This window comes from Hemicordylus capensis, chromosome 3 (genome assembly GCF_027244095.1).
Source record: "Hemicordylus capensis ecotype Gifberg chromosome 3, rHemCap1.1.pri, whole genome shotgun sequence".
Classification (NCBI taxonomy): domain Eukaryota; kingdom Metazoa; phylum Chordata; class Lepidosauria; order Squamata; family Cordylidae; genus Hemicordylus; species Hemicordylus capensis.
In genome coordinates, this window is record NC_069659.1 from 277,642,640 (window position 1) to 277,660,872 (window position 18,233).

At 45.3% G+C, this 18,233-nt stretch overlaps 1 protein-coding gene across 1 annotated transcript in view; it reads left to right on the plus strand.

The window, feature by feature from the left end:
* The window catches only part of XPNPEP1 (X-prolyl aminopeptidase 1), a 61,060-nt gene that overhangs the window by 18,496 nt on the left and 24,331 nt on the right, over positions 1-18,233 (plus strand). Inside the window, exons 4-12 of the mRNA XM_053309943.1 lie at positions 2,752-2,856; positions 4,540-4,632; positions 5,359-5,502; positions 7,457-7,552; positions 9,883-9,964; positions 13,106-13,316; positions 15,808-15,897; positions 16,277-16,327; positions 17,626-17,684. Of these exons, the coding sequence (XP_053165918.1) occupies positions 2,752-2,856; positions 4,540-4,632; positions 5,359-5,502; positions 7,457-7,552; positions 9,883-9,964; positions 13,106-13,316; positions 15,808-15,897; positions 16,277-16,327; positions 17,626-17,684 (931 nt within the window). The remainder of the gene's footprint in view (positions 1-2,751; positions 2,857-4,539; positions 4,633-5,358; positions 5,503-7,456; positions 7,553-9,882; positions 9,965-13,105; positions 13,317-15,807; positions 15,898-16,276; positions 16,328-17,625; positions 17,685-18,233) is intronic.

Genomic DNA, 18,233 nt, shown 5'->3' on the forward strand with positions numbered 1-18,233 from the left:
TTTAAAATATTTCTACCCTGCCCCTCCGGTACACTACTGCTCGGGGAGGCTCACAACATTAATAAAATACTATTCATAAAATTATTATTATTAACAATTAATATCATTATTATTAACAATTAACAACATTAATAAAATAATAAAAATAAGATACAGTATAAAGTAAAAGATTAATAAACAACTAGCTGTTCCGGCTCAGAACATCTGCACCCCTAGTCCCCCCACCCCCGCCGCTTTTTTGCTTTCCACCCCTACTGCAATCTTCCCAGCCGACCCTCTTCTTCTCCCCCCGCCTGCAGCCACTGCGTCCGCCTGCCTGCCGGGCCCACTTGCCATTCACAGCTGCTTCAGCCACCCGCCATTTGCTGCTTTGGCCACCTGCCAGTCACTGCCGCCCACTATTCGCGGCGACCAATCTGCTGGGCCCGCTCATCGGTCGCTGCAGCCACTACAGTTGGCCGGTCGCGGCTACCTGCCCGCTGGTCGCGTCTGCCTGCCCGCCTGCCGTCCGTGGGCACCATTCATGGCCACCCGTTTACTGGGCCCGCTCCTCGGTTGCAGCCGCTTCAGCCAGCCACCTGTTGGGGCCGCTCACCTGTCTGCCAACCGCCCATCTTCTCCCTGCCACACATGGGATTAGTGATGGGTGCACCTAAGAGAATTAAATAGATAGATTTTGAATGAATTAACGTACGTTTTAAAAAATTCTTTAGGGCGAGATGTGAACCTCTTAGCTTTATTAACATTGTTAAGAAAGAGAGAGAAGAAAGAGAAACACGAAGGAAGGATTTTGAGTTGTTCCTTCCCATTTCAGCATCTGCACCAGCTGGAATAGTGATATAATATTGGTGGAGTAATGAGCTTTTGCCGACCCCCAGATGACCCTCCAGTAGAGGAAAAATCCTGTGAACCATTTCATACAAAGATCATGACTTGCCTTTCTTTCTCTCTCTCTCTGAGGCCAGTGGAGACAGATTGCTTGTAGTCTGGCAGATCAGGGATTAGTGCTAAACAATGTTGGTTAGCCAAGTTCAATCTTCTTAAAAACATTTTTTGCGTCCAAAATTGCTGGGCACTGAAACAGAGTTAATGGGGAAAACCCTTGTTTATCTTGCACTGAGATAGCATGTTCTGTTGCTAAAAGCGTTAAACTGCAGCCAAGAGATCTGTGTTTCATTTCAAGCTGTGCCACTGAGATCACAGGCAAGGATTGTCAAGTTCCCTGTTCTGTAGAACTATGTTTGTCTGTTACTGTAAAATGTGTCATAAGTAGCAATCAAGTCCACGAGTTAGTTCCCAAACTATGGATGCAATACGAATACAATGAATGTTTATATACTGCTTTTCAAGAAAAGTCCCCAAAGTGGTTTACATAGATATGAATAAAATGGTTCCTTGTCCCCAAAGAGCTCACGATCGAAATATAAGATAGACACCAGCAACAGCCACTGGAGGGATGCTGTGCTGGGGATGGATAGAGCAGTTGGTCTCCCCCTGCTAAATAAAGAGAATCACCACTTTTTAAAAGGTGCCTCTTTGCTCTATTGGCCGGGGGCTGTTGTTTTGGTTAGCAATGCTGTGGTTGTAGTTTAACCACATGGAACAGATGGGTCCTATCCGTTCCCAAGGCTTTGATCTTATGTGGCTGTCATGACATCCCCAAATGGCACTTGCTGCTGTTCTACAGAGGTGTCATGTTGATTTTCTCTTGTTCAGTTTGATCCCCTATGGCCTTTTGATCAAACCCTCTGCTTCCTCGCCTCTGTATGATGTTCTTCACCCACTCCAATACGCAGAGTGTTTTCTAGAATGGTATGCACAGAATTTGTTTCCTTTTCAAATACTCAGTATTAACTAAGAGACTACTTTTAAAGACCAATATTTCAATAAACAAAAATTGCAGGGTATATGCATGCTAAGCTCTTTATGATATTTTGTTTTTAATTTTGTTAACAAGATTTAAAAAAAGGGGGGGGGGGAATTGACCAGATGGCAATTATGTTCTCCTTAGCATGTGGGGTGAATGAGGTTTGGTTGTTTTCTCTGTTTGTGCTCTTCCTTCCTTCCTTTCACAGCAGGAGTATGTTTAGAAACCTACAGTATATATTTTGCTTAACCAGTATTATTATTGGTAGACTAGCTAGTATGTTGCAAGAGCTACTGCATTTCTGGTCAGGAAACTGGGGCCAGAAGGTGGGGTAATACCAGGCTGAGTGGCATCCTCTGCAAATGGAAGTGTAGCCTATGTCATGCCTAAGCACAAACCATTACTGTTGGCTGCAATGGAGACCGGTAGGAAGAACAGAGAGCCTTGGTGGCACATTGGATGATAAGAATCTCCTGCAAACATATCTAGTGTGCACCAGATGGTGTAAAGGGCAAGAAGCAGTTTGAACTGTGGGAGGGGAAGGAAAAGCAACTGTAGCTGATGAAAACTTCAGTATTCTTCTTAAATATGTAACAAGTGGTGAGTGCTTTAGAAGCAAAGAGAGGCCATGCTCAGGTTTTGTTTTGGTTTTTTTAAACGAAGGAAACTCCAGCAGCTTACCCTCGGCTTGAGACTTCCTGGAGCAAATTAATCCCAGTCTGATCAGTATTTCTTCCGTGTATTTATTCAAATGACTTAGCACAACATTGGCCATGTGTTGAAACAGGCTTGGTAATTAAATGACCTGATCTGCTTACTCTGTGTCTGTATAGAGTATATGTATGTTTTCATCCTAACCAACTCTTTCTTCTGTCATCTGCCAGGAACTGCCATTGTAACGGAGCAATATGCAGCTATGTGGACAGATGGGCGCTACTTTCTTCAGGCTGCCCAGCAAATGGATACCAACTGGACACTCATGAAGATGGGTGTGTAGGAGCACACACTAATACTTGTCCGTACTTCAACACCATAGTTACTTTAGTTCACCAGCTGCACAACTTCGGCCCTCCAGCTGTTTTTTGGACTACAACTTCCATCATCCCTAGCCACAATGACCAGTAATTGGGGATTATATGGGTTGTAGTCCAACATTTGCAGGAGAGTCGGTTGTGCAGCCCTGCTTCAGTTGAGCAAGCATGCTTTTTAACTAATAATGCCCTCTTGAATAGGGATGTGCACAGAACCGCACCGCCGCGGTCTGGCACTGGGTAAGGGGACTCTTTAAGGGCAGGGGAGGGTGTACCTACCCCTCCTGCTGCTTCCCCCCACCGGTGTGCCTGTTTTTGAAAGCATTTGTGGTGAAAGGGTACCTCCCTGCCGCCCCTTCCCCTGTTCCTCGGCAAAAGGCTTCATAAAGCCTGACTGCGTGTGCATGCATCGCGTGCATGCGTACATCAGATGTGTGCGTCCGTGACGTACGCCTGTGACGTGATGTACACACGTGCAGTCGGGCTTCATGAAGCCTTTTGACGAGGAACGGGGGAAGGGGCGGCAGGGAGGTAACCTGCCGCCCCAAATGCTTTAAAAAACAGGTGCGCCGGTGGGGGGAAAGCAACGGGAGGGGTAAGTACACCCTCCCCCGCCCTTAAAGGTCTACCCCCACCCCACCCCGCTGGCGCTGAACTGGCCTTGTGTCCGGACCGGTTTGAAGGCCTTTAGAATGGCCCCCGGACCGCTCCGTGCACATCCCTACTCTTGAACTTTTGGAAGGAAGGAAGGAATAGAAGTATGCACTTCTTTTAAAAGAGGAGTAATCCTCCTCCATCAGCTGTACATTTTGTTCACCTGAATCCAGGGCCTGCTTTTCTCCTTCCCGGCATGACTTTGTCCACCACAGAAAATTTGATTCCATGTTGGAAGCAAAGCAAGGAATGGCTCTTGGATAGGTCACACATGACTTTGAAAGTGAGGAGAAAGCAGCATTCTTAAAACTCATGTTAACTCCTGTGAACAATTCAAACGTAGCTACTCTCATACTCCTGTATAAACCCTCCACAAGTACCTCATGGGATTCATTTGAATGCATCCTGAGCTGATTGACAGCAGTCCAGTAAAAGTGTCGACTCAGCTTTGTGACTTTCTGCTCTAGTGCCTTTTCAAAGAAGCAGCTCTTTGGCGGAGGGTCTGGTCATTTCTAGACCCTGCGAATTCTGCACCCAGCATTCCAAAGCCATAATATGTTAGTTAAATCAAAAAATGAAGCCAGCCGCATTGTACATGCAAGAAGTCCATTCTAAATGTATAACCCTAAATCTGGGAGGAAAAAATTGGAATAGTTCGACATACAGAAACTGCATTGCATTATCATTTCTGTTGGAGAGAAGGCATTCAAATCCTGCTGCTGTTATTTTCAGCCCACTCTGAACCACAGAGGAGTGTGGTGCGGGGAAGTAACAATATGTGGCAATAATATCTTTCCTTAAGTATTCCACCCCTGGCTCTGCAGTCTTGCTCTGAGTCCGACTGTTTTCACATCCTTAGATTTGGAAACAAATTTGTGTGTTGATATTTAATTGTTACCTGTCCAATTCATCTTGCTATTAGGGCCTCCATGCTTGTGTCCTTTTCTTTAATCTTTGCAATCTCTTTTATATTCTTCCTGCCTTCAGGACTGAAGGACACTCCCACACAGGAAGACTGGCTTGTGAGTGTGCTCCCCGAGGGCTCCAAAGTTGGAGTCGATCCTTTCATTATCCCAGCAGGTTAGTTTTACCCCTCTGCTGTCCTATTTTGTGTGAATAGTTAGATTTTCCTGACCTGCATTGCACCAGCATACATTCTCAAGAGGAAATTGACAGGATATCCAAATCTCTATACTGTATTAAAACATAACCCAAATTCCAATGCCTCAGAGAAGGATTTTGAAATAGAAATCTACGTATTAGGTTAATATGCACAAATGTGGCCTTTTGCAAAAGATTTGCAACATTTTAAAAGGTTGGGGTCTTTCCTCTTCCCCCAGTTATTTGTTGCGAGGCGAATTTGTAAGCAATGAGAGACAATGGGTATACAAGGGCAAGTGAAACAGTCCCAGGAGCCAGATAATATTCCTCCACACCTGCCTGTTCAAGACTGGCCCTCACATTAGGAAGGGGAAGCAGATTTGAGGACACACTTAAACAGTAGCAAATTATCTGTTGTATTATGTAGTATTATCAGATGTATTATGCTGTTGTATTATGCTGGGTGATGGGCATTAGCAAGTGCTGAAGAAAAGTATTTCAGTAGCTGGGAGTTGGGAGAGGAAGATAACAGAAATCGCTGGGCAGTATCCAGACTTGTTAGTTACGGCATCACACTACTCATGTTGCAGTTCCCTTTTGCTCTATTTACACATTGTCGAATCATGGGGACATCTAGCAAACGGGCTCCTCACCAGCACCCTTCTCATTAAGCCCAAAGTACTCTTCTTTCTTTGTCTTTCTCAGATCAGTGGAAGAGAATGTCCAAAGTTCTGAAAAGTGCTGGCCATGCCCTTGTGCCAGTCAAAGACAATCTGATTGATGTCATATGGGTGGATCGGCCACCACGGCCTTGCAAACCCCTGATGACACTGGACCTGAGCTACACAGGTGAGCAAGATCCCAACCATGCATTTAGGGATATTGTTGATATGACCATCTCAGCAGACTTCCTGTTCACTTGTGTATTGGCCAGAGGTAATGGAGAAGGGGAAGACAGAGAAACATAAAACTACTGATTTATTTATTTTTTATTTATTTGATTGATTATTTATTCATTTTGCATTTATATGCCGCTTTTCAGGCGAACCTCACAAAGTAGTTTACAAAAAGCTTGAATAAAGAACAATATATCAAGCCACACATTTACATCTTTACATGGGCCTTAGTCTCGCTTCTTTCTTTCCTCCACCCCTCAGCGCAAGATGGTCCCTGGTTGCAGTTGGGGGAGTTGGTCGCAATTCAGCTGGAACAAAGGAGCTGGGTGCTGTCGGCTCCCCCGCCTGTCTCTCTCTCCCCTCTCCTCCCCTCAGTGGCTCAGGGTGGTTTACACTGAAAACCAATCAAATAAGAAACATATTAAAAGCCAGGCTAAAAAGGTGCATCTTTAAGGCTCTCCTGAAGTTACGGAATGATTATCTCCAAGGAAGATAATCTTCCTTATATGAAGATGTACTCATGAAATCATCTTCATGGAATATTTGTCGAAGTGTGTAACATATGTTGTTTTCTGTATCTATAAATAAAAATAAACTAGCTGACCTGGCGCAGAGCATCTGCGCCCCTAGTTCTCCCTGTAGCTCCTCCCCCATCTTCAATTCTTTCTCCCCCCCACACACAGCCCCTTCTCCCTCGGTGGCCAGACTGCTTTTCTTCAGTGGCCGGCTGCCACTTCTCCTCAGCTGGCCACTTTTCCTCAGCCGGCCATCTGCCGGCCCGGCAGTGGCCGCTTCTCATCGGCCAGCCGTCTGCCAGCCTGGCAGCAGCCGCTTCTCCTCTGCACCTGCTTCTCCTCCCGTCCCCGTCGCTAATCCGCAGCTCTCTCGCAAGAGCTGCCACGCATGGGATTAGTGACAGGTACACCTAGGAGAAATAAATATATAGATAGATGGATGCTTTGGGTAGCCAGGGTGTGCATAACAGTGAAATGGAAATTGCAGATGGCTCCACTTCTTCAGGACTGGTTTTAAAAAAATAAAAATCTGGAATATTGCCTTAATAGTAAATTGACATGTTATTTAAAAAGTGTTAAAGAGTTTGCACAGGATAAGATTCCTGGATGGATATGGAGCTTATACGTTATTGGAACAACATCATGTAAGATGAGGATTCTGTGCTTGCTAGATTTAATTAGTAGTAAGATACTGTGAGAGTTAGGGATAATTGTTCTAAAGGAATTCTTTAATTATTTAATTTGAGGGGTAATTGAAATTTTGTGTTATAGTGTGACACATTTTGTCATGATGAATAATAATTTTTGTAATAATTTTTAAAAAGAGGTAAATGACTGGTGAGTTTGGCAATAAATAGGAGCATAGAAACATAGGAAGTTGCTTTATACCAAATCAGTCCCTTGGTCCATCTAGCCCTGTATTATCTGCACTGACTGCCAGCAGCTCTCCAAGATTTCAGGCAGGAATCTTCCCCAGCCCTAACAGGAGATGCCAGCCAGGGATTGAACCTGGAACCTTCTGCTTGCAAGCAGATGCTCTACCACTGAGCTACAGCCTCATCCCTTAAGGCAGGAGTGTCCGACTGTGGCCCTCCAGCTGTTTTTGATCTATGACTCCCATAATCTCTGGCTACTGACCACTGTGACTGGGGATGATGGGAGTTGTAGGCCAAAAACGCTGCTGGAGGTCATAGTTGGACACCCGTGCCCTAAGGGGAATATCTCACAGCAGACAGTGCTCACATACCTATCCAAATGCAAACCCTGCTTAGCAAAGGGGACAATTCATGCTTGCTACCACAGGATCAGTTCTACACTGATCAAATGATGTTGTTACGTTTGGCTCCAGAGAATTCCGCAGGAGCAAACTTTCACTGTCATTCCATGTTGCAGGGATCAGCTGGAAAGACAAGATCACAGCTCTGCGAGCAAAAATGGCAGAAAGGAAGGCCCTCTGGTTTGTGGTGACAGCCTTGGATGAAGTGGCATGTAAGTACTAGTTTTGGTGCAGTTTCATTCATCATTGTTTCTTTGCCCTGTTCAGCGTCTGGCTAGTGATCTGTATGCAGCTGGATATGAGAAAATTGTGCAGGCCTGTTAAATGACAGATCTCTTGCACAATATCTTTGGGCAGCTTTGGACAATACTTCTGACTCGCCCTGACTCAATTAGAGATTTGAGTGTACACATCCTGCTCTCCCTCTCAGCACAGAATTAAACTTTTTATAATCACATGGTGGGTGGGGTTCATCAAATCATCCCTGTACACATGTAGTGAGGGGACGGACTGAGAGAGGACTAGGCGTTCCTTAGAGTAACTGCTGCGAGGGTGGGCCTTTCCTAATAAGAGGAAAAGCCTGGGGAAATCAAAACAAAAGGACCAATCCAGAGGACTGGGCGGGAACTACACTCACAGCCACCAGTAGAAGAAAAGAGTTTAGTTTCTTCTGTCCTATGAATGCCCTGAGGAAGCCGCTGGCTGAGAAGCTGCTGGGGAAATGGGAAGGCCACAGCCTGGAGACAACAGGAAGATCCCTGCCTGTGAGCAATAAGATAGAGACCAGTTCAGTTAGACGTGTGAGGGAAGTTATTTGTCTTCATTGTATTGCTTGAATCTGAGTTGCCTGGTTAATGAAAACTCTCTCTCTTACGATTTGCTCTATGAAGAGACAATTGTTCTTATTGCATACTTTTTTGTTTTCCTTTCAATCTAATAATAAACCTTTGTTGGAAAATGTGCTACCCTTCATTTTGGGTCTGCCTTAGTCACATGCCTCTGGAGGCCTAGGAATGCTCAGCCTCTTCTAGGGAAGGTTTTGCCACTTCCTCAGCCCAAGGAATCTTATATGGAGAGAGTGGTTTGTCCCATATTAAACTAAAGTGGATGGTGGCAGCCTTCTGTGAATCCCTTATAGTCAAGGATTCACCCCACTGAACGCCGCCCTCCCCATCTGGCTCTGGTAGGAGCTATGACAACACACGATTTACATCCAAAACATTTGTCTGCAGACAAATGCTGTAAGTGTGGAACAGGGAGGGGAGGTGAAGCTTTCAAGTACACTCTCTGGGATGTTATAGGGGAGTATGCCTGAACGGGCCTCATGGCTCTCAGATTACACAGTTTTTACTATGGGTTTAATCTTTATGCAGAAAAATCTCATTTGTGAAGCAGTCTTCAAAGCCAAATTATGAGTAAGGCTGGGCTGCCAGATCAGAAACTGAGGGTCTTGCCCTTGATTGTTCTGTTCTTCTGTTTCATTGTCTTTCAGAAGAACTGGTGATTTTTTTCACCCTTTAACAAAAGCAGCTTCTGTTCTCTGTTGAATGACTTCCTGTCACCCTACATGAGCCTTTTTTGTGATAGCTCTCCGTTCTGTGGTTCCAAAGAGGTTTCAGTATTTGGATGACAGCCTTCCAAATCCCGTTTGGTTTAACAGCTGACATTTTGACCAGTACTGCGCTTGTGCGTTGAACAAAGTTGTACTCATTCCAGAAGGCTCTGGAACTTTGCGATGTTGTGGAGTGGAAGACCTTCTCTGGGACATATACAAGGTTGAAGAATGAATGTTGCACACAGTGTCAACATTACTAGTGCAAGGAGTAGCACTGAACAGATATTTCCTTCTTTGCACAACATCCTTGCAGTTTACCTTTAAGGTAGCACAACAGCATTATGCCAGCACGCTAGTCTAGAATGCAAGCTCCCTATGTATCGGAACTTGCCTGCGCTGTGTCCTTCCACAATTGGATTGTTAAGTCAGGATGTTGCCCAACATGTTTTGCCACAATTTGAAAGATTTAAAATGAAGACATCTATATGTCACTTCACACGTTTTCTTCTCCATGCAGTCCTTTCTGACCATATTTGGGTTCATGATTGTGAGGAGAGAGATCATGTGAACTGGCATTACATAGGTACTTCACATATACTCTTGTCAATTATTCTGGTAGTCATGGCAGCTTCTTGAAGCTACTGCAGTTGCGAATCACTAAGGTGTATATCCTCCTAGTACTTGTGTAAGACAGGTTCACTTTTTTCTTTGTGGCCGTATACAAGCACATTTTCATGTGAAGAAACAAAACGGAGCAAATGCATATATGAGCTCTCTTTCCTGTAACAGAAAGATCTTCCTTTTGATATTTTGTAGTCAATGCTTTTAGTGCCATCTTGTGGTAAAAGTCTTTTATTGCCAAGTGAAGTGGTAGAATTTCACCAGTTTGCAGTGCATCTCGATGAAGGTTTTTTTTTCTTTTCTGAGGGGGAAAACAATGCTGAATTTTAATCAGTCTGTAATACTGAGTTTTTCTTTATTTTCTAGGGCTCTTTAATCTCAGAGGCTCTGACGTAGACTACAATCCGGTCTTTTTTGCGTATGCCATCATAGGGACTAATACAATCAGGTGATGTGAACTATGACTTTGTTGCTGTTTTCATTGACATGGATGAGATAACAGACCTTTTGTTAAGAAATTGGCTTCTGGGACTAAAAGACTTCCCATCTTTTAAAATCAACTGCATCAAGGCAGTTCTCTTGCAAGTTTGTTTTGTGCAGTTCTGGGAGGTATCCTCATTTTCCATAATGTCCACTTCTCATAACAATTTTTCTGTTAAAGAAGAAAAAAGAGAGAGAGAAGGGAAGCTGATTAAAGTCCCATCTCTACAAAAACCCTTTACTTTGAGTTTAGCAGTGGAAAAAACAAACATCACCTTCCTAATTTTATAAAACATCCCAAGAACTTGGGCTGCATGGCTAGATTGATAAATGCATCATTCTAAAAAGTCAGGTGATGTGAGGATACATTTACAACCATCTATATTAAAGCATTTCAGTGTTGTTGTTTCTCTTTCCCACTCACCCCATTTGCTGTCCTAATTTGTTTATTATTCAGAAAGAGAAGATACTACTACTACTACTGCTATTTATATACTGCTTTTCAACAAAAGTTTGCAAAGTGGATTACGTAGAAACATAAATAATAAGGTGATTCCCCGTCCCAAAAGGCTCACAATCTAAAAAGAAACATAAGGTAGACACCAACAATAGCCCCTGGAGGGCTGCTGTGCTGGGGTTGGAGAGGGCCAGTTGCTCTCCCCCTGCTAAATATAAGAGAATCACCACTTTGAAGGTGGTGTCTCTTTCCTCAGTTAGCAGGTGACTTTTACAATGATTTTTCTGTAGCAATAATCCTGTTTGGTTCCATCAAGTAAGTCCAGGATGTGATAGGCACATAGGAAGCCTACCATTGGTCCATCTAGTTCAGTACTGGCTACACAGACTGGCAGCGGCTTCTCCAAGATTGCAGGCAGGCATCTCTCTCAACCCTATCTTGGAGATGCCAGGGAGGGAACTTGGAACCTGAAGATGCTCTTCCCAGAATGGCCCCATCCCCTAAGGGGAATGTTTGGCAGTGCTCACATGTAGGGTCCCATTCACCTGCAAACTAGGGGTCATTCGCATGATCTGTGTTTTACCTGGGCTGGGAGCTGTGTCTGCTCCCAATTTTCAGTTGTGTGGAAGCAAGGTAAAAGGGAAACCCGGGGTAGGAGTGATTGTGCGGAAGCAAGGTAAGAGGAAAAGCTACCCAGGACTCCATCCTGCCTTGCTTCCACACAACCGAAAATTTGAAGCACACACATCTCCCAAACCCAAATAGAACACAGGGTTTTAAAAAAAATTGTGTGAATGACCTCCCTGCTTAGCAAAGGGGACAAATCATGCTTGCTACCACGAGACCAGCTCTCCTCCCATAGTGATGCAGCTGCCTAAACTGTACTTCATTGTTTGACACAAGGAGGCGATTATCACGAGCAAGCAAAACCAGGCTAAGGGAGCCCAGCCCAGTTTTGGTTGCTCATGAGAACCACTAGGTTTGTGGGCAAGCCTGGTGGCTCCGTGGCGGCAAGCCTGCTTATGGAGCCACCCCCTTAAGCGAGTGCTCCGTTAACCTTGGTTTTTTCGGTGTGTGTCTGCCATGGCTGCTTGCAGCCGTGGCGGAAACACTCAGGGATGGGGGATTCCAGGAATGCACCGCGCCCTTGCACGGTGCAATACTTGAGCTACGGGGGGCAGGGGGCAGCACAGCGACACTTCCTTTCACCCGACCCCCGGAGCTGCTGGGCGTGTGTCAGCTGGGAGTGGGAGTGCCAGAGTGAAGCCGTTGCTCATCTGGCCGGGCGATCTGCCCGTCCGAGGAGGGTTCTGTGATCTTCTGTGGGAAGAGCAGGTCAAGCCCGCTCTCCCTGCGGAACCCCTTTCAGCTCTACACACTTGATTGTGTGTAGAGCCTTAAGGTGTGTTTGTTCATTTATGTTCTGTCTTTCCATAACTAAGGACATAAGTTGGGGCAGCCAACATCAAGTATTTAAAACACCCCATTCAATATAATGAGGTAAAAACAAAAGGTAGCATACAACAATCTACTAGAGAAAGAAACGAGGAGAGAACAGACAACAGCCAGACCCAATGGCCTGGTGGTGGGGAAACGTGTAATTTGGTGGCAGAATCGGATCTCCAGGGTATGGCGTTTCAGAGGCATGTGTTCCTGGCAACGGTGGTGGGAACTGCAGAGGGGCTTTCCCTGCTGAGCTGTCTGGGCCAACAGGATCATATGAAAGAAGGCAAATGTTCAGGCATCTCAGTCCCAGGATGGTGTGATAGCTGCTGCTGCAGCTGCCTCATGTACCTACCTTTCCAGAGTAAAATAAACTTTGGAGCCCACAATGTAAGGACTGCATTCTGAAGCCGCGTCACTAAGCAATAATGATGGGTTTGAGTCTTGAAGAGCTTACAAAATCAAAAACTAATGTGGGAGCACATAGAAAAGGTGCTGCAACTTCTGTTTCTAGGTCCCAGCACGATAAGTAAGAAGTTCTCAGTACAAAGCGCTGGGAACCTGCCCTGAAAAGAGGAACCTGCCCATAGTTCCTTCATTATCTCTTCTGCATTAAGCGAGAGCCAAACCCTAGAGGGGACGTTTAGGAGCTAGAACCAGAAAACAAGCTGAGAGCTAGGAAAGACTATTATTGCGAAGGCAGAGTCCCATTAGAGACAAGAGTCCTTTATATCCCTTCCTGATGAGAGGCAAGGGGCAGTCTGGGTGGGTGGAACCACGACAGCGCCTGGACCTCCTTTAAAGGTAAAGGGTGCCATCAAGTTGATTTCGACTCCTGGCGCCCACAGAGCCCTGTGGTTTTCTTTGGTAGAATACAGGAGGGGGTTACCATTGCCTCCTCCTGCGCAGTAGGAGATGATGCCTTTCAGCATCTTCCTATATTGCTGCCGCCCAATATAGTACCAGCAGGGATTCGAACCCGCAGCCTTCTGCTTGTTAGTCAAGCATTTCCCCGCTGTGCCACTTAAGGTGATGGACCTCCTTTACCATCTGAAGGTGCTTCAGCCTGTAGTGCTGGTGGCTCACCAAATGGGGGCAGCTGTCCACAGAGCTGCGAGTTCCCTGTTCTAGCCTTGGCAGCACCTGAAGCTGGGTCTGGAGAATCCCACACGCCTCATCCTGTTTTCTTCCTCAAATCTGTTCCTGCAGGTTGTTTATTGATGGTGACCGCATTGCAGAGCCAGGGGTGAGGGAGCATCTGTTGCTGGATTCTGCTCAGGATGCAGAGTTTAGCATCCAAGTTCTGCCGTATGACTCCATCCTGACGGTACTGAAATCCATCTGTGACACCCTCTCTTCTCATGAGAAGGTTTGGCTCTGTGACAAAGCCAGCTATGCCCTGACCCAGGCCATCCCCAAGGTTTGTATGTTTTGGCAGGGCAGCCAGCGTTTCCTAGCTCAGCTTTGCCCATGCGCAGTCCCACTGGTGCCGGATGCAGGCCTTGTCCTCTCTTGGAAAGCAGCTTTGAAAGCCAAGCCAAGCTCTCAGTGGGTTGTCTCCCACTATGGTGGGAGGAAATAGCTAACTCATTAGAACAATTTCTCCAAAAGATTGTCAAATGTGAAATAAGGCAGGAATGTGTGTAAATTGGCTTCTGCAGCAAAAACAAAACAAAAAACCCACTGCTTCCTGTGGGTAGGGCTGGGAATTGTTCAGAGAAAGCAGAGGCTTCATTATAGGTTGGGCAGGAGTGAAACACAGCAGCCTCTTCTGGGATCCCATGGGGAGGGGGCACCAGCAAGGAGGAGTGCAACCTACCCTTATTTTTATCACATGGGAGGCTTTTTTCATTTACTGCCTTAGGAAAATAGGAAGCTGCCATATACAGAGTCATGCCCTTGGTCCATCTAGCTCAGTATTTTCTACACAGACTGGCAGCGGCTGCTCCAAGGTTGCAGGCAGGAATCTCTCTAAGCCCTATCTTGGAGATGCCAGAGAGGAAACATGGAACCTAGATGCTCTTCCCAGAGCAGCTCCGTCTCCTAAGCAGAATACCTTACAGTGCTCACATGTAGTCTCCCATTCAAATGCAACCAGGGCAGACCCTGCTTAGCTTAAGGGGACAAGTCATGCTTGTCCAGTTCTCCTCTCCGATGTCTTTCTGACGTAGATGCACTAGAACATACATTTGATTTTAAAACAGTTCTTTTTTGCATTTCTGTGCTACGTTGGAGCATATACTCCTACATTCAAGTAGTGCTTGAGAGGGGTTTCCCATGCTTCTGGTGTCATGTGTGAAAAGGTTCCAGTGCAATCCAGAAGGTGCTTTGAAGCCAGCATTAGTGCTACTTGAGGTGCACTGTGCGTCCTACTCGTGAGATAGCTGCCATGAAGTTGGAGGCCCTCCAGGCATAACTAGATGCAGACATTTGGTGCAATTCAAATAGACTGTCTCCTGGAGCTGTGTAAGTGCTTAGGCGATTCGGAGCAGAATTATAGAAAAGAGGAAGTTTTTGACTGAGTGTTAGCAGGATATGTCACCCTTGCTAGGTTTGAGGAGGAGACATGTGGATAATCCAGGGATTCAGAATCAGAAATGTGTGTGTTTCCTTCTATGCAGACAGAAGATGTCATAGGCTGCTCTTGGGCCCAGAAGGAGAAAAGGGACTCCCTTATTAACCAGTACAGTGGTTTTCAAGTTCTATTTCAAGGAACCCTGATGCTCATTGGAGACGTATGAAGGAATCCTCACTGGGCAGATCAGTAGTGGAGACAAGTTGCCCTGGAAGACAGCTTGTCTGTTACTACCCATTCTGCCTACCACACACTTTGTGGCATTTGTATGTTGTTTGTATGTGTTCCTGGCACAGTCAGTTGACTTATGCAGAGCAGTGGTGGGCCTGATCAGCACTTCATGTCAAATAAGCATGTGCCTTGGAATGTTCTCCAAAATCCTCTGCAAAATGCAGGAGTTCCATGACAAATATACAGGGACTCTGCAGTGGTCAAGGTGATATAAAAAGGACCCCCTCAAGGTAGAAAGTCTGCAAACCACAAACCATTATCATAACTCTTAACTGTTCTTTGTGTTGCTCCAAGATAGTTAATGCATGTTAGCACAAGAGCTGTCTTGCATCATCATTTCCCTCCTGCAGAAGCTTCAAGCACTTAATTTAAGCTTTTCTCTAACAACTGGACTTTTCTCTAACTACTTGTATGTTGTGTGAAAGAGGTTGCTCTTGTTGCCTGCTACTGTGTAACCAAAGTAAGCCATGAAGCTATTCACATGTGCATGCAAAACCGGGCTAAGGAAGCCCAGCTTGGTTTTGCATGCACATGTACTCCTGGGATTTGGCCCAGTCCTGGGGGCAGCGCCTTGAAGCCACCCTCCAAAACGGGGTTAGGAGAGCGAGTGCGCTCTTAACCCCTTTTCTACGATTGTCTGCCAGCTAATTGAGTAAAGTTAGTTAGCTAACTGCTCACTGAGTAAAGTTAGCTCATTAACTGCTAATTCCTCACTGCCACCACATAGAGGAAGCAAGCTGTACCTGCTGGGCCCACCTATCTGTGCTCGTGCATCACATGGCTCTGCAACCTGCCATTGAAGCAGAACCGCCACTCTGGCTTCCCCAGTGGATGGATGGTCAGGAAGGGGAAGGAGAGAGAGGAAGAGAAGCTGCTCATGAGAGCAAAGTGTTCTGAGTGAACAAAATGTTTCAGCTGCTCCTCAGAACTTCGGACACCACAACACATGCAAACAAAGTCATTTGGTCCCCCCAATAGTCGCATGTCCTCTATAGAAGTCCCTAGTTGGCAACCCAACCTCAGCTCTACCATGCTGACCCTGATGGTGGTCTGTGTCTATCGCACTGCTGGGCTTCTTGTCAAAATGTTTCCCCTTCTGTCTCAGGATCACCGCTATCTCAGCCCCTATACTCCTATCTGTATTGCTAAAGCTGTGAAGAATCCAATAGAGGCTGAAGGCATGAGAAAAGCACATGTAAGTGACTTGCTGTGTTCATGAAAGTTGCCGTATTCTGCTTATTGAACTACTGATTATGAATCTTACTCATTTCTGCAGTAGTGTTCTCACTTGAAGCAGCCCCCCCCCCCCCGGATTGAGCCAGATCATATTGAATTCAATGGGGCATACCCCCGGGGGGATTAGATTGCTGGCTTTGCTACCCCCACCCCACCCCTGGAAAAGTCCTGTGGACACCCCCGGTTCTCCCTAATGTTCTGCTACTGACTCTTATATTTCTGTGTTAAAAATATTTAAGTCCAATTTTTCCCTTCAAGACCACCAGATGCATGATTGCAGATCTGTATATTTCACTAATCTCTTTACCTTCTTTTATCTCTTCCCATATTAATAACAGATTAAAGATGCAGTTGCTCTATGTGAGCTATTTAACTGGCTGGAGAAGGAGGTATGCTTTTATATTGGCTTTAAGTAAATAAAATAAAGTGGAGGTATAGTACAAGCTTGCATGAACATAAGCTTTCTAGCAGCTATTTTTGTCCTAGCAGAATGTGTTAGAAGAGGTGTTACAGGAAGAACAGAGAGATTTCTTTCTTTTTAAAAATTTAATGGTTTTTTGACATTTTGTATTTTACAAACATCTTTCCCAGTCTCCCCCCCCCCCCCCGCCCCCGAGACCAACCTTCCCTTCCTAAGCCAGCGCTGGTTGGGGAGAGATGAGGAGAGAAAGGAGAGAAAGAGGGAGATGGAGAGCAGAAGGGGAGGGAGGGAAGATGAGAAGGGATATACACTGTTGCACCAGTAGATGTGGGTAGATCAGAGGGGTTTTTATTTTAAGAATAGTTCAAGGATGTTGTCCCAGATTTCTGACCATTTATCTGATTTATTTACTTTTATAAGGGCCCACTTTCCATGTGCCGCTAAATCAAGCAGCAGAGAGATTTCTATTAGACTTTTGGGTGGAAGGTTAGTTATACAGGTTTCCATCTTGAGAAGGAAGAAGGATTTTGATGCTGTTCTCAATTACCGGAAATGATCGGAGAAGGCTGGTGGACTATTGTTGGTATATGGAGGAAGAAGAGGCTGCATATACTGTCATGGTGGTATATGGACAACACTAATTGCCTCCTGCTCTGTGGACAACACTAATTGCCTCCTGTTTTCCATGTGGCAGATAGTGAGCAAGCTGTACGTTTACATGATGAAGTTTTGTGAGACAGTATTACCACAAGATGGCCTTTCCCCCTCCTGTTCTTCTATAGTTTTTTTTTTCTTAGTGTCACTCCTTGGTGAAGATACAACCACAGGAAATTCAGGCACTGAAAATTAAAGTTGCATTTTCTGTGATTAGTTCCGTGTGGGATGAGGGGTTGGGGGGAGTGATTAATAAGATAACCAAAGGTGACCTCATGGTGACCTTTCCTCAATCTTTATAAAAAAGAGATTGCACAAATGTGGCTTGGAAAAAAATTGCAGAAGGAGAGATGAGGTGCTTCTCACCTGGGTTATTTGACTGGGACAGGCTTGGGGACTGGAAGGGAGACAAACAGAAAAAAGGAAAGGCTGATGGTTCAGCTACTGGTAATGCCATGATCCACACAAGCTAATGAGCCCTGATATAAGTATCTAGGCATAGTATGGAGAGACGGTCAGTGGCCTAAAAGGGGGAAGAAACTAGGCCATCTATGTTTTGCTGTTCTTCCTTTATCTTTTGCCATGCTAACTTAAGACAACTTTGTCTGTTAGGTTACCAAAAGCAACATTACCGAAATATCAGCTGCAGACAAAGCAGAGGAGTTTCGTCGGTAAGAAAAAGACCAAAGTGGAGAGTAAATGGATTTTGCAATCACTGCTGTTTTTATATACATTTTTGGGAAATCAAAAGGTCTTCCTGGATTTCTCTGTTTCCTGGGAAACTGCAGAAAGTTATGTCAAAAGACAGGCACAAACTCTTCTCTGCCAGGTGCCTTATCCCCATTTTCAATCTTGCTTGGTACTCTACCTTTCTGCCAGATGAGTCTGAGAACAAGAAACTGGTTCTTGGTTAAGAATATAAGAACAGCCCTGCTGGATCAAGCCCAAGGCCTATCTAGTCTAGCATCCTGTTCCACACTGTGACCCACCAGATGCCTCTGAAAAGCCCACAGGCAAGAGGTGAGGGCATGCCCTTGCTGTTTCTCCTCTGCAACTGGTATTTAGAGTTATCTTGCCTCTAAAGATAAAGAGGCTGGAGGTGGCCTATAGCCATAAGACTAGTACCCATTGATAGAACTGTCTTCCATGAATATGTCCAAGCTCCTTTTAGAGCCATCCAAGCTGGTGGCCATCAGCACATCATGTGGCAGAGAATTCCA